This window comes from Astatotilapia calliptera, chromosome 6, assembly GCF_900246225.1.
Source record: "Astatotilapia calliptera chromosome 6, fAstCal1.2, whole genome shotgun sequence".
NCBI classification, from domain to species: Eukaryota; Metazoa; Chordata; class Actinopteri; order Cichliformes; family Cichlidae; genus Astatotilapia; species Astatotilapia calliptera.
Window position 1 is genome coordinate 38,280,938 of NC_039307.1, and position 15,721 is coordinate 38,296,658.

Below are 15,721 nucleotides of genomic sequence, written 5' to 3' on the forward strand. Positions count from 1 at the left end.
TGTTTTTAATACTAAAACATCAGCTGAGAATATAAAAAATATCTCTTGATGAACACACAGTAAGCTGCACAAAGGAAGTTGGCACAGGGTGTAAGTACAGGTAAGACCACTGGGTGGCACTACAACACTCTTTAATGTGACTGAGCTATGAAAACAAAATACATTACATTTAAGAGAGGCTTTAAGCCTCTTACCAAAATTAAATGCTTTAACTTATATATGATATTTGTTTTTCCATATTTACTTTATTTAAAAAAAAAAACACTGACATGTTACAACTACAGGTACACCTTTCTGTCAAACTCTGAAATCATTTGACAAGGAGGGGAGCCAACATGACTCACTGATGAGGTGTAGAGTGTCAGTAAAAGATACTTTGTGATTAAGCAAATCTCGTGGTCCAAGAACTGTGTTAAAAGCTTTTGTTCTTTTCCAAAGCATTCCTTGGCAGCAGGGAAACTTAAATACAGCATAAAATAGGGAGATGTTTGCTGGACTCACTCCATCCAGCTCCTCCGGAGCCCCCTCTTGTAAAGGTGGGTGTAATTTATAATTTACAATTTATATTAGTATTGTCTTGTCTTCTTTATTTCTTTATATTTTTCTAACATGCTTACTATGACTGAGGGAGCTCTGCAGACGAATTCCAATGTGCCTTGACTGCTGGTTTTATGCACAAATGGCAAATAAAGAACCTTGCACCTTCCTGAATGCCAAGTTTCAAATATCTCAAAAAAGGACTACCTTTTGACTTGACACACATTTCTAGGTGTACATGAATATATTTGGGAAATAGACTGGTTCTTTTCTACTCTTCTGAGCACTCTTTGTGCATTCACCCCTATTCGCACAAGCACATTTTCTTAGTGCTTTCTAACTAACATTCACACACACATTCATACTCCGATGGATGCATCAAAGAGCAATTTGGGGTTAGTATCTTGCCCAAGGATATTTGGCATGCACAGTAGGGGAAGCCAACCTTCCAATCAGTAGATGTCCTGCTCTACCGCCTGAGCTACAACCACCATCTTGAGCTGGTATTGTTGGCTCTATACATGACTCACCTCACCAGAATTGTGCTTGTGTCTGAATCCAAGTGGATGGCAAATGAAACATCAATATGTCTTATACGACCTCTGCGTCCTATGATATTTCCTATAATAACACTGTGTAAACAATTATTCCCATTGTGTCACAGGACAATACAGTTGGCACACATCATAACTGAAATAAAAATTCATCTGTGCAGTCAAAGAAAACCTTGAACACAGTTCCCACTAAATGACAATTGCTCAGTCAATTCTACATGCACACTGCACAACAAAGCCGGAATGTACAAAAATAAAATGAATGCAGGCTATCAAGGTCATTTAGACATTGTTTGAGAGAAATAGGAATAGAACTCTTGTAGGTCATACTTTATTATTAGCATCACAGAGAAGCTTGTCACCTCAGTCAGTGCTTTTGTTTTGAGCATGTAATGTCGCTTTGGCTCAACTGGCTCACAGCAGAAAAGTCATTCTCACGACTCTTAATGCAGTTCTCAAATCAATAACACATTTCCTCACCCACATCAAGGATTCTTATTGTCTTCACACACACCTTTGCTGTTTCTACACATGCTTCACCACTAAAGATATTTTGTTACTGTATTGATGCACTTCACACTTGAAACTGACAACTCATCAAACAGTTTGTCAGGCACAGCTCTAGATCGCTCACTTTCTTGAATACTGTCCAGCATTGCATTGCAGTGGAACAAGTGTACCTAATAAAGTGGTTGCTGAAGGTATGCCGCGTGACTTTACTGGACTATACAGTAGTTGGTGCTATGTTCTCAGACTGTATGTATTTTCTTTGTCTTTTCCTGATTCGTGTAATTTCACTAGTATTTGGCTTTTCTCTATTTCAGCAATTTTGTAAAGTTTCACAAAAATCCTTCACATTTATTTTTTGTTTCTGAAAAATGATTACAGTAGGGCTAAGTGCAGTAGATGCCATCATTCGGCATAACCCTCAGCTTTCTCAGTTTGCTAAGGACACTAAGTTGGAGAACACCATAACTGCCTGGAGAGAGCAAGTCAGGGCTGGTGAGCTTACTCTCTCACTCACTAAATCTTCCCCATCGCTGCTTCAGCAAGACACACACTCCCCACCTGCCTCTACGCTGCCACGGACTTCCTCTCCTTCCACACGCCAGCCAGGACCTTGTTCACCTGTCCGTTCGCCTGCCTTTTCCTGGCAGCTATTCAATTCAATTCAATTCAATTCAATTCAATTCAATTTTATTTATATAGCGCCAAATCACAACAAAAGTCGCCTCAAGGCGCTTCATAGATACAGAGAAAAACCCAACAATCATATGACCCCCTATGAGCAAGCACTTTGGTGACAGTGGGAAGGAAAAACTCTCTTTTAACAGGAAGAAACCTCCGGCAGAACCAGGCTCAGGGAGGGGCGGGGCCATCTGCTGCGACCGGTTGGGGTGAGAGAAGGAAGACAGGATAAAGACATGCTGTGGAAGAGAGACAGAGGTTAATAACAGATATGATTCAATGCAGAGAGGTCTATTACAGTTTTTTACAGACGCTAGGACACATTTCTCAATACTTAGGTCACTTTTGCAAAACTCTTCACACAATTCTCCAAACCGACCCTCACCTTGGCAAAGCAGTTCATTTCACATTCAAAATGCACTACAACTACCAAAACACTTCATTCAGGTCTCAAATAAACTCATTCTTCCAGAACACTAGCAAAGGTTGACAGCCGACAAACACACTTTGTCACCCACAAAACAATGACCTAAAAAACACTAACAACATGTAGCATTACACAGTGTTTACTTGTGTAAAACAAGGACACATCTCTGTTTATAATTTCAATATATGTTACTGGAATGAATCAGACATCATGCAGAATTCGTTAATATTTGTTTATGTATTTTTATCTTTTTTGCACTAAGTAATCCCAAAATACAAGAATTTGTATACACACCATCCACTGATACACATACAATAGTAATGCTAATCTACTCGGTCTCCTCCATTTGGCCACAGGTTCTCATCCACATCACATCTTATGTCATCTAGGGCAACACACCTAGGAAAGAATCTTCTGGCTGCCAGAATTGAAGGAGTTGAAAAATTGAAGGAGTAACACCTGTGCAGATGTTCATCTACAATGAGAATCAGCTGTGGCTGGTTAAACTGCATTTTTAGATTTAAAATATGTTTCAATAAAATATTGCTGTTGGATTTTGCTGTCTTTTTAAGTTTTGCATTGTGTTATTGTTTTGGCCATAAGTTTAACAGTTTTGAAAACAGTATGTAAGCACATGCAAAATGTCCTGTACGTACAAAGATTTTTGGCAGTTGTTGTGTCTGAGTGAGAAGATAATTCATGAAATTTGAGAGATGTAGTCATTGAATGCATTTTGTGCCAAAACAATGATAACTGATCCTCAGTTTAGCCCACATAGACTTCTGTTGTGCTCACTGTGTGAGGAGTTTTGCAAAAGTGACCTAAGTATTGAGAAATGTGTCCTAGCGTCTGTAAAAAACTGTAATACATAGTGAGTGAGAAAGGTGACTGGAAAGGAAAAACTCAATGCATCATGGGAATCCCCCGGCAGCCTACGTCTATTGCAACATAACTAAGGGAGGATTCAGGGTCACCTGGTCCAGCCCTAACTATATGCTTTAGCAAAAAGGAAAGTTTGAAGCCTAATCTTAAAAGTAGAGATAGTGTCTGTCAGGGGTGTCACTAGGTTTTAAGGACAGGGGGGGCTTAGCCCCCAAGAGATGCACACGACATGAACGAACGTAGTGAATGAGCACAAAATTTCACAAACAGAAAACAAAGACTGAGAAATTGTTTTCCTACTTTTTTGGACAGATTAAACATCCTAGGCCACCAATAGATCTATTGTTTTATTTCAGTCTGCTTTATAATACAGTACAACAAAAAAACAGAGGAAATGTGTTTGCTGCATCAATAACAAGAAAAAAACTGAAAATAAAAAAGTACATTTTTCTGGCTGCAATCACCAGTTACTTGGTGGGTGGAAGCATCAAAGAATGACGTCTGTTTTTAAGAGTGGCAAATCGGTCAATCACTCTGTTGTGACTCAGATGCTGAAGCGTGTCTTTTTCAATAGACATGACTGCAAGACTGTGAAGTCTTTTCTGACCCATTGTTTGACGCAGCCAGGAGTGCAGCCGACGCAGTGCACTAAAGGACCGTTCGCACGAGCAGCTGCTGACAGGCACTGTTAGGGCAACTTGGATGGTTGCCTTCAGAGAGGGAAACATGTCTGAATTAAGGAGGTTGTACACAGACAACATATTTTTGGGTGGACATCCAGCCTCTGTTTTCCGGGTAAGAAAGTTTCTGGCCACCAGAACCTCCTCTTTTTTCAGGTCAAGTCTGTAGTGCTTTGCAAGTTCATTCAAGTGTGGTTCACTCAAGAAGTTCTCAGATTTAGGACTGCATGCCTGGACGCCTTTTAGCAGCCCTGCATCTACACTGCAAAATCTTTGATCAAGCTCGCCAACCATCCGATCCACACAAGGGAAAAGTAACTCTCTTTTCAATGTGTCTGAGTTGTTCAATTCAGTGCGTGAACCCACAGTTGCCTCCAGGACTAAATCCTCCATTTTCCTCTGTTTGTGCCTTGTCTTGGCACCTGGTTCAGGGATACTGTGAGTGTTACACAGGGCCTTGGTTTTCTCATACAGCTCTGTAGCAAATGCATCTGAGTGTTTGCCCTTAAGTGTGTCACACACAGCTTGTTTGCAGATAAAAGCTTCTGCCAGGTCTAAAGTCTCTTTCTGCAGGAATTTGTGGAGTCCTTCGGTTACAGACAGAATCGACTGAAACATCAGTAGTGCATAGACTGCTGAGAACTTGTAGAGCTTTGCTCTGAGACCAACAGCTATGGGGGATCCAATTGCAGATAGGCACTCCAAAATGGCAGGCAATGTCTCAAGAACTGCACTGATTGATCGCAACTGACATGCCCAGCGAGTGTTTGAAAGTTGCACAAGCTCAGTTTTTGTCAATCCAAGCTTTGCCTGAGTCTCCATGAACTTATGATGATTGACTAGGGAGGTGCTGAAGAAAGAATACACACACTCCAACAAGCTGAAAAGCTCCACAGCCTCTGGGACAGCCTTGCAAGTATTGCACAAAACCAGGTTGAGTTGATGAGCATAACAATGCACATAGATAGCCTCAGGATGGAGCCTTCTAAAATGTGCTTGTACACCTCCAGTGGAGCCACTCATAACGGCTGCACCATCATATGTTTGTGCTACACACTTAAGCTCTGCAAGACCATAGTTTTGGATCTGCTGCTGAATCTCATTTGCAATGGACTGGGCATCAAATGATTTTATCTCTGCAAGTGCAAGGAAACGCTCCTTCACTGCCCCCTCTGACACGTACCTGACACAAACAGCTAACTGCTCTGCCTTTTTATCCCTTGCCTCATCCACCATGATGGAATAGACTTTAGACTTTGTCATTTCAGATACAATGACACTAGTAACTTCCTGGGCACAACAGTCAATCATGTCATTCTGGGATGTTGGTGAGATATACTGTGCATTTGATGGGGGATTATGTTTTTGAAGAAAAGCATCAAACTCCTTCAAAAGCTCCATGCACGCAAGAAAATTCCCTCTGTTTGGGCTGTCTTCACCTTCATCATGACCACGAAAAGGGAGTCCCTGTCTCCCTAACATAGAGGTGACTGCAACAATTCGTCTGAGATACTCTCTTCTTTCGACTATCTCACTCACATTTGCAGTTGCTATCATCTGTGCAACGTTTCCCTGTTTGCTAGTTCCCTGGTAGCTTTTCCATGTAACAACACTGTCCTTATGTGTTTGTGCCATCTCATGCTTGCCAAAGATGACTAAAGCTTTCTTCCAGTTCTTGCAACCGTTACTGACCAAACTATCATGTTTGATGTTTTTGCCAAACACTCTACATGGGAAGCAGAAAGCTGCATTCTGGTTGACTGAATATTCTAACCAGTTGTGCTTTTCAAACCAGCTGTGGTTAAATGCTCGCTTCTGTGTACCAAAAGTATCATGTGGATAGCTCTTCAGCTTCACCTGTCTGGGCCCTGTGTCTTTGTCACCTAAATCAAACCCTGTAGTAGAATGAGTTGCTGCAGCTGCTTCATCATTTTCCCTCTCTTGGCCTGTTTGCTCTCCTCTCTCTGTAATAACTTGATCTTCTTCTGCCTCTCGATCCATTTGCTGCAGCTCCTCTGTCTCTCCTTGCTCTCTCTGACTTGAACTTGCCTGTTGACCTTTTTCTCCCTCAGCCACTCCTTCTGCCTCACCCTTCAAGATACATTAAAACATACTGAATTGTAATGTAAATTGCTAATATCATGACTTCTGCTCCCGCTCCACAGTAATTTGTTGCTCCCAAATATTTTGAAGTTACAAACATTATATTTTGAGCACGCATGTGACTAAAATGGTTGCAATTTAAAGCCCTGAAAAATATTACTAAATTACTTGAATTGAAGTAATATTAAAATAGAACCCTCAAAAATATGTGAGTCAGGCTAATTTGACTTATATACATATCTCTCTCTTTGCTCTCTCCACTTTCTAACCTTGACTCTCCTAAATAAAAGCTCAAGTTAAACAGGTCTTATATGTTGTACCGTGACTGAAATGTTTCATATTTCATATCCATATTGAGTCCCATAAAATTCTAATCAGACTGTCTCCATCACAAATGACTCCATCCTTTGACTCACCTCTCCAGCAGACGTCTCTCCCCTCTGCCTCTCTGTGCTCCTCTGCCCTGACTCCTACAGGTTAATGGGGATGGAGTGATTATTATTATTTCCACTGATGATAACCATACCTGAATGAGCTCAGCTGGATTTTTCAGAGCTAAAACGAGTGACAGAAATTAACATTATGCTAACAATTTAACTTAGTGCGCTAGCCAGGTTTTTATTTACAAAATGGGGAGCACCTGGTTCATTATTTACATGGGACTCTCTGCTGTTAGCTGGAGCTAACTAATTGTTACTACCAGCCAGTGATGAAGACTTACTTTCTTGAAAAACTTGCGTATATCCATGATTTCTTGCCGTTTGCCACATGTACGCTAGTGTTTCTGCAGGTGTATACGAGCGGAGTGTAAAGTAGCAGTGAAAACGAGGACTGGATTTTCAGTCATGTGGATGTCCCCTGTGAACAACTGGAAGGGATTGGATAACGAAGCACTGACGCTACCTTAACAATGTAAAGCGAAAGGGACCAACCGAGTTATGATCATATTTGTGTGAATAGCGACAGGTTTATATTATTATTTCTTTAAACTCATATTCCTGCATCTTTATATTGAATTTGTCTGCAAGTTCTGTAAAAAAAAAATCGAATAAGTTAAAAAAACAAAAAAAACAAAAAAAAAACCCCACCAAATTATTTAGGGGGGCTTAAGAATATTTTAGGGAGGCTTCAGCACCCCTAAAATAGGCCTAACGACGCCACTGGTGTCTGTCTCCTGAATCCAAACTGGAAGCTGGTTCCACAGAAGAGGGGCCTGAAAACTGAAGGCTCTGCCTCCCATTCTACTTTTAAATACTCTAGGAACAACAAGTAGGCCTGCAGAGCGAGAGCGAAGTGCTCTAATAGGGTGATATGGTACTACAAGGTCATTAAGATACGATGGGGCCTGATTATTTAAGACCTTGTAGTGAGGAGCAGGATTTTGAATTCAATTCTGGATTTAACAGGAAGCCAATGAAGGGAAGCCAAAACAGGAGAAATATGCTCTCTCTTTCTAGTCCCTGTCAGGACTCTTGCTGCAGCATTTTGGATTAGCTGAAGGCTTTTCAGGGAGTTTTTAGGACTTCCTGATAATAATGAATTACAGCCGTCCAGCCTGGAAGTAATAAATGCATGAATTAGTTCTTCAGCGTCACTCTGAGACAGGATATTTCTAATTTTAGAGATGTTGCGCAAATGGAAGAAAGCAGTCTTACATATTTGTTTAATATGTGCGTTGAAGGACATGTCCTGGTCAAAAATGACTCCAAGGTTCCTCACAGTGTTACTGGAGGCCAAGGTAATGCCATCCAGAGTAAGAATCTGCTTAGATACCATATTTCTAAGCTTTTCAGGGCCAAGTACAATAACCTCAGTTTGATCTGAATTAAGAAAGTTAGCGGCCATCCAGGTCTTTATGTCTTTAAGACATTCCTGCAGTTTAACTCATTGGTGTGTGTTATCTGGCTTCATGGATAGATAGAGCTTGGTGTCATCTGCATAGCAGTGAAAATGTATGCTATGTCTTCTAATGATACTGCCTAAGGGAAGCATGTATAATATAAACAGAATTGGTCCTAGCACTGAACCCTGTGGAACTCCATAATTAACCTCAGTGTGTGAAGAGGACTCTCCATTTACATGCACAAACTGGAGTCTATTAGATAGATGTGATACAAACCACTGCAGCGCAGTACCTGTAATACCTACAGCATGTTCTAATCGCTCTAATAGGATATTATGGTCGACAGTATCGAACGCTGCACTGAGGTCTAGCAGGACAAGCACAGAGATGAGTCCACTGTCAGAGGCCATAAGGAGATCATTTGTAACCTTTACTAAAGCTGTTTCTGTGCTGTGATGAGCTCTGAAACCTGACTGAAACTCTTCAAATAAGCCATTCCTCTGCAGATGATCTGTTAGCTGTTTGACAACTACTCTTTCAAGGATTTCTGATATGAAAGGAAGGTTGGAGATTGGCCTATAATTAGCTAAGACTGCTGGGTCTAGAGATGGCTTTTTGAGTAAAGGTTTAACTACAGCCAGCTTGAAGGCCTGTGGTACATAGCCGATTATTAAAGATAGGTTGATCATATTTAAGATCGAAGAATTAATTAATGGCAGGACTTCTTTGAGCAGTTTTGTAGGAATGGGGTCTAAAAGACACGTTGATGGTTTGGAGGAAGTAATTATTGACGTTAACTCAGAAAGATCAATTGGAGAAAAAGAGTCTAACTTAACATCGATGGTACTAAGAGTAGCTGTAGATAATATTACATCTGTGAGATAATTATTGGTAATTCTTTCTGTAATGATAAAAATGTTATTTGTGAAGAAGTTCATGAAGTCATTACTAGTTAACATTAAAGGGATGGTTGGCTCAAAAGAGCTCTGACCTTTTGTCAGCCTGGCTACAGTGCTGAAGAGAAACCTGGAGTTGTTCTTATTTTCTTCAATCAGTGACGAATAGTAAGATGTTCCGGCTTTGCGGAGGGCTTTCTTATAAAGCAACAAACTATTTCTCCAGGCTAAATGATGATCCTCTAAATTTGTGACACGCCATTTCCTCTCCAGATTACGAGTCATCTGCTTTAGGCTACGTGTTTGAGAATTATACCACAGAGTCAGGTACTTCTGTTTAGAGACCTTAGTTTTCACAGGAGCTACAGTATCCAGAGTCGTACGTAGTGTTGTTAAAATTATTAACAACAGGGCTATGTGGTCAGAGGATCAGGAGGAGGTCTCTATTTCTCCACCGGTTCCTGTTCCCTCATCCAGAAGGAAACAACGCCACTGTCACTCCTCTCCTCAATCATCTTTTCTACCACCTGTTGTTCCTGCTGGGGGTTCTGGAGAACCGCTCCAGCCGTCTTCTGTCTCCGCGGGAGGGTCCGAGGAACCGCTTCAGCCGCCTGTTCCCGCTGGAGAGTCCGACGGGCTCATCCTGCTGTCTGTTATTCCCGCGGGGGGTTCTGGAGAACCGCGCCAGCCATCCTCCGTCCTCGCTGAAGGGTCCGAGGAGCCTGTACAGCCTTTCGTCTCCGCTGAAGGGTCCGAGGGGCCCTTTCAGCCTTCCGCCTCCGCTGGAGGGTCCGAGGGGCCCATCCAGCCTCCTTCCTCCGCTGGAGGGTCCGAGGGGCCCGTCCAGCAACCTGCCTCGCCTGCAGCGCCACCACTTGCGGCTCCCACACCGTCGCCTGCAGCGCCATCCTCGTCTGGTCCAGCCTCTGAGTCTTCATCCTCGTCTAGTCCAGCCTGCGAGTCTTCATCCTTGTCTGGTCCCGCCTCCGAGTCTTCATCCTTGTTTGGTCCCGCCTCTGAGTCTTCATCCTCGTCTGGTCCCGCCTCCGAGTCTTCATCCTCGCCTGGTCCGCCTCCAAGTCTTCAGCTTCGCTTGGTCCCGCCTCCGAGTCTTCAGCTTCGCCTGGTCCTGCCTCCGAGTCTTCAGCTTTGCCTGGTCCAGCTTCAGCTACAGCTTCAGCTTCGCCTGGTCCAGCTTCAGCCTCGTCATCCTCGCCTGCAGCAGCCTCTGCTTCAGCCTCTGCATCACCTAGTCCAGCCTCCGTGTCTTCGCCTTCAGCGTCGCCTGGTCCTGCCTCACCCCGTCTTGCTTCATCTGCGCCTGAGGTCTCCATGCCGTCTAGTTCTGCCTCCCCTCGCCCTGTCCGGCCTGCACGTCCTCGCCCTGTCCGGCCACCTTACAGGCCATTGGCTGGACATCGTTGCCGTTGTTGCGGCTGGCCTCCGGACCTGAACTGTTTTGGACTGTTGTGCTGTCAACCTCCGGGCCGGCCCCCTGAACTTTGTAGAAACTGTTTTTCCTGGCCGCCTGTGCCTGTCGTGAGCCTGTTTTTGTTCTGTTGTTTTCCGGGCTCCAGTGTTTGCGCTTTTTTTTGTTTCTGGCTCCTTATGTTTAGTTTGTTTTGGCCAGCCCTTTTGGCGGGAGGGGTGGGGGGGTGAGTTTATTATATTATTTATCATTTCTAGTTTTTGGTTTTTGCCTGTGTTCTGTCTTGTGGTTTACGTCTCGGTTCCCTCTGTTGCAGTGCCTGCGTGTGAATCTGTGTCTTTAGTTCAGTCTGTGTTGTTTCCTGTTTTATTTTGAAGGTCCATGTCTGATGTTAATGTATCTGGTTTTTCTTCCCCTGTTTCGTTAGGCCTGATTTGCCCCAGCTTTGTTTCCCTCTTGTTACTCATTCCCTGATTGTATGTATTTAAGCCCTGTGTTTCAGTTTGTTGGTGTTGTGTTCTGCCCTTGTCTAGCTGTGTGTTCTGCCTGCGTAAGTGTATTTTGTATTCCTAGTTTTGTTGCCCTTTTGAGTTCAGCATTAAAGCTGTTTTGAGTTCACGTTCCGCCTCCGAGTGTCTGCACATTGGGTCCTCCTACTACCACTCCTGCCTGCACGTAACAAAGACTTGTATAGGTTGATGGTGACTGGACTGAAACATTTTATTTTGTTTGTTTTTTTGTTAGGTAAAAATCTAGTATATCGAAGTATTCTAAGGTTTTAAAAAAACAAACAAAAAACCATTCCGGGTAGAGTAAATGTCACAATGAAATAACGTACCCTACCCCACATTTACATTCCAGACTTTAAAGACATTAGACTAATGAGGCAGACATTCTTTTTTTTTTTTATTTGCAACATTTCAACATCTGTCTCTTGTGTAAGAATGTTATATTAATGTGACATTCACAATAATATGAACATGACATTAATGTGAATTATTGTCACATTATTGTGAATTAATGTTGGAAACATCTTTTCAGATAAGCACAAGACCTTTCAGAGGAAAATTTCAGACTTATTATATAGTTTCAATGGTTTATGATTTAAGATGTTTTCAAGACTCAAAGTAGGTTTTAGATAGCACAAATAAAAATCTCCTTGACTGCTCTGCCTAGTATTAATCTGTTGACGAGTTAGTGAAGGATGTTTACGTTGAAGAGCCAATTAGGATTTACGGCTCCAGCCACAAACACACATAAACAGTTCCATGTACAGATAACACACTTGTCCTGCAATAATAGAGACTGTGGCTGACACAAATAAAAACTTTAGCTGCAAGTTAAAGTGTAGTGCATCTAGGTCAGAAAAAAACTGATTCTTACAACTTATTCCTTCCAGCAGCTTCTAAGAGTCACAGTAAAAACACAGGAGCATATAATGTTCCATTTCTGACTGTGGAAAAAAACAAAACAGTTTGTTACAATTTCTGACCCAGCCAAAGTGAAACAATTACTTTCATATCAGCTCAAATTCCACAGGCGTCTGTGATTACATGAAAAAAAGAGCATAGCATTCCAATTAGGCAACACACACAAACACTGATGAGGATGAATACACACACTCAGAGGGAAAGAGAGATTGGTTGTCAGCGCATACAACCGTGATCTATTCTATGTGGGGGGTCTGAGCTCTTAATGTTTGGATGTACTGTGTGCATGTGTGTAACACTGCACTACTAACTGCTTAACCAGGAGGTCAATAGTAAGCCAAGGATTTACTGTTTATTTTACCGAGGGCTCGAAAGACACGGGGAGAGAAAACAGCATATGGATAACTTCTTCTCTAACTGTGGTAAAGGTTGTAAAATAGAAAGCCAGAATATCTGTGAGTGCCTGGAGCTATTCAAACAAGTTTCTCTTGTCTACCACAAGATTGTAGTCAGTCACTAGAATTTACCACAAGTGTATTTTTTTGTATATTAAAAATGTATGATTTAGTGTTGTGCTCTATTAAAACACGATATATTGTTATTAAAACACTGGGCCCTACAAGTCTCATAATGGAAAAAACAGCATCATAATAGCAAATGTTTCCCTGATGACTTGACTACATTTGTTTATCCAGACATAATATTGCTAAAGATACACACATTTAAGTCTGGTTTTCATGGATAATGCGGTCCTAATGGCATCACTGAGCTATGACCTCCAGCTTGCACCGAGCTATGACCTCCAGCTTGCACCGGGGAGGTTTGCAGCAGAGTGCAAAGTGTCTGAGATGGGAACTAGCACCTTCATGTCCAAGAGCAGGAAAGGGTCAACTGCCCATTATGTGAGAGAAAATGGGGCCTCGTTTGGAGGACTGCAAGTACACTATATTGCCAAAAGTATTTCCTCACTAGTGATGGGATTTTCGGCTCTTTTTAGTGAGCCGAACCGAAGAGCCGGCTCCTTCGGCTCCGAACCGGCTCTTCAGGTTGTTTTGTTGCTTCAATTAATTTATTATTAACAATAATATAAAATTATGCACAAAAGGAATTACTAATGTAAAAAAAGTGGTTTTATTTATATATGTTTATATATAAATATATGCGGTGGCCCCTAGAGACAAAGCACGTACAAATTCCAAAACAAATTCCTAGCGTTAACTGAACTTCCAAAACAGAGCTACCTAAATCACTTAAATTACACAATTGAAAGCATATGTTTATTGTTTGTGTATTTATACACAAGCACTCATATATATTCAAATAATTTAAAAAAAATGTTCATTTACCTGTTACTACCACACACCAAATCCAGTCATTGGTGCTTCCTGGCTTGTGTAGCCACCAGGTAACAAACGCTCAACACTGCTCCTAGCATCCTGGAGCACTTCTGTTGTGTTTTGTACGTGCTTCGGAGTTGGTACGTGTTTTGGAGTTTGTACATGTTTTGGAGTTTGTATGTACTCTGCCTCTAGGGGCCACCATAAATATACTTTTATTTATTCACTCCACATAAAATGTAATAAAGAAATCATATAATACAAAAACCAACTATTCACATTTCAGCTTTTAAATATTTAAATTTTCAGCTTTTTCCTTTTACAAATTTAAAGTGAAACAACACAAAACACTGCAAACCACAACACAATTAAATAGAAATTACAATATGAAAACAAAAAGAAGATGCACATTCTCTGTCATATGGACCTGCATGAATAAACTTTCTGAATCCTTTATCATCCGCAACTGAAAATAGTTGTGGATGATTACTATACCTTTCTAATGTGACGTTGTTGTCCCTGGCTCTCTTTCTCTCTCTCTCCCTCCTGCTCTGTTCCTGTGCTACTGCCAGTGTAACTACCGCCCCTCCCCCCTTTTCCCAGCGCAAAGCACAGGGCTTGCGTGTGGAGTGAGGCGGAAAAAAAGTCCGAGAGAGAGGGTGAGAGAAAGAAAAAACACCCCACGGCTCGCGCCATTCACGTCAAAGATCCGGCTCTAAGAGCCATTTCGTTCGCGACTGACACATCACTATTCCTCACCCATACAAATCATTGAATTCAGATGTTCTAATCACTTACATGGCCACAGGTGCATAAAATCAAGCACCTAGGCATGTAGACTGCTTCTACAAACATCTTTGAAAGAATGGATCGCTCTCAGGAGCTCAGTGAATTCATGAGTTGTTTCGTGATAAGATGCCACCAGCAACATAAGTCCAGTCGTAAAACTTCTTTGCTACAAAACATTTCAGTCAATTGTTAGTGGTATTATAGCAAAGTGGAAGCAACTGCCAACAACAGCAACTCAGCCATGAAGTGGTAGGTTCGTTAAAATCACAGAGCGGGATGCCAAGGGGCTGGCCAATTTTCTTACACCAAATCATAACAGACCTCCAAACTTCATATGGCCTTCAAATTAGTTATAGAACAGTGCACTGAAAACTTCATGGAATGGGTTTCCATGGCCATGAAGCTGCATCTAACTCTTACCCAATGCAATGCAAAGCATCGGCTGCATGGCGTGAAGCATGGCGACACCGTACTCTAGAGCAGTGTAGTGATGGATCACGCTTCCTTGTCTGGTTATCCAATGGATGAGTCTGGGTGTGGTAGTTGTTAGGTTTAATGTATGTGTTGTAGGTTTCCATTTAAAAAGCTAGAATGCTTCTGTTTGTAACCCACACATATGAGTACGTGCACGACCTCGATAAGGGGAACAAGCGGCCTTGAGAAGAACAGATTCTACTCAATGAAGGAAGCCACCTGGCTGGGACGAGATACCTACAACATCCTGTTGTATAACCATGCTTGCACAATTACACTTTGTAACCAAATATAGCAATTTCTCAAAGGTAATACAGCAACAAACTTTATGAATATTCATGTGTGTAACCAATAAAAACAACCTGCAGGGGGAAAGCAAGTTGAAGTGGGTTGGAGACAACTGCTTCCCTCTTGCGAGTGAAAACTTGAGCTCTGTGTGACCTCGTTCCTGAGTGAGTTTCTGTTTATCCAGCAGTATCAGGGGTAAAACTCTGACAGTAGTTGTCAGGAGAATGGGACCTGTCTGATTGCACTGTGCAAATTGTAATGTTTGGTGGTGGGGGGATTAAGATGCGGGATTGTTTTTCAGGAGTTGGACTCAGTCCCTTAAGTCCAGTAAAAGGAACTCTAAATGCTTCAGCATAGCAACACATTTTGAACAATTTTATGCTCCCAACTTTGTGGGAACATTTTGGGGATGGCACTTCCTGTTCCATCATGGATGCACACCAATGTACAGAGCAAAGTTCACAAAGACATGGGTGAGTGAGTGTACTTCAGACCCAGTAACACACTCAGACAGAAACTGGTTCACCCGAAAGACAAAACTCCTAAACACAAACTTAACAATGTGGTGTACGCTGTACAGTGCAGCGAGGAATGCCCAGACTTCTACATCGGAGAGACCAAACAGCCACTTCACCAGCGCATGGCACAACATAGAAGAGCCACCTCCACAGGACAAGACTCAGCAGTTCATCTGCATCTAAAGGACAAAGGTCAGTCTTTTGAGGATGCCAATGTTCACATTTTGGAAAGAGAGGACAGATGGTTTGAAAGAGGAGTGAAAGAAGCCATTTACGTCCACTGTGAGCGACCATCTTTAAACAGAGGCGGTGGTTTACGACACCAACTGTCTGCCATCTATAATCC

General features: G+C 42.1%; 2 protein-coding genes across 2 annotated transcripts in view; both read right to left on the minus strand.

The window, feature by feature from the left end:
* Positions 1 to 4,055: 4,055 nt before the first annotated feature.
* LOC113024555 (zinc finger MYM-type protein 1-like) lies at positions 4,056 to 7,146 on the minus strand. The gene is made up of 3 exons (XM_026171735.1): positions 7,093 to 7,146; positions 6,788 to 6,841; positions 4,056 to 6,359 (listed from the first exon to the last, which is right to left on the minus strand). The coding sequence occupies exons 1-3, from the start codon at positions 7,117 to 7,119 to the stop codon at positions 4,056 to 4,058; spliced, it is 2,385 nt and encodes a 794-aa protein (XP_026027520.1). The 5' UTR covers positions 7,120 to 7,146.
* Positions 7,147 to 10,449: 3,303 nt separating this feature from the next.
* LOC113024556 (putative nuclease HARBI1) overlaps positions 10,450 to 15,721 on the minus strand; it is a 33,068-nt gene continuing 27,796 nt past the window's right edge. Inside the window, exon 5 of the mRNA XM_026171736.1 lies at positions 10,450 to 10,638. Within this exon, the coding sequence (XP_026027521.1) occupies positions 10,450 to 10,638 (189 nt within the window). The remainder of the gene's footprint in view (positions 10,639 to 15,721) is intronic.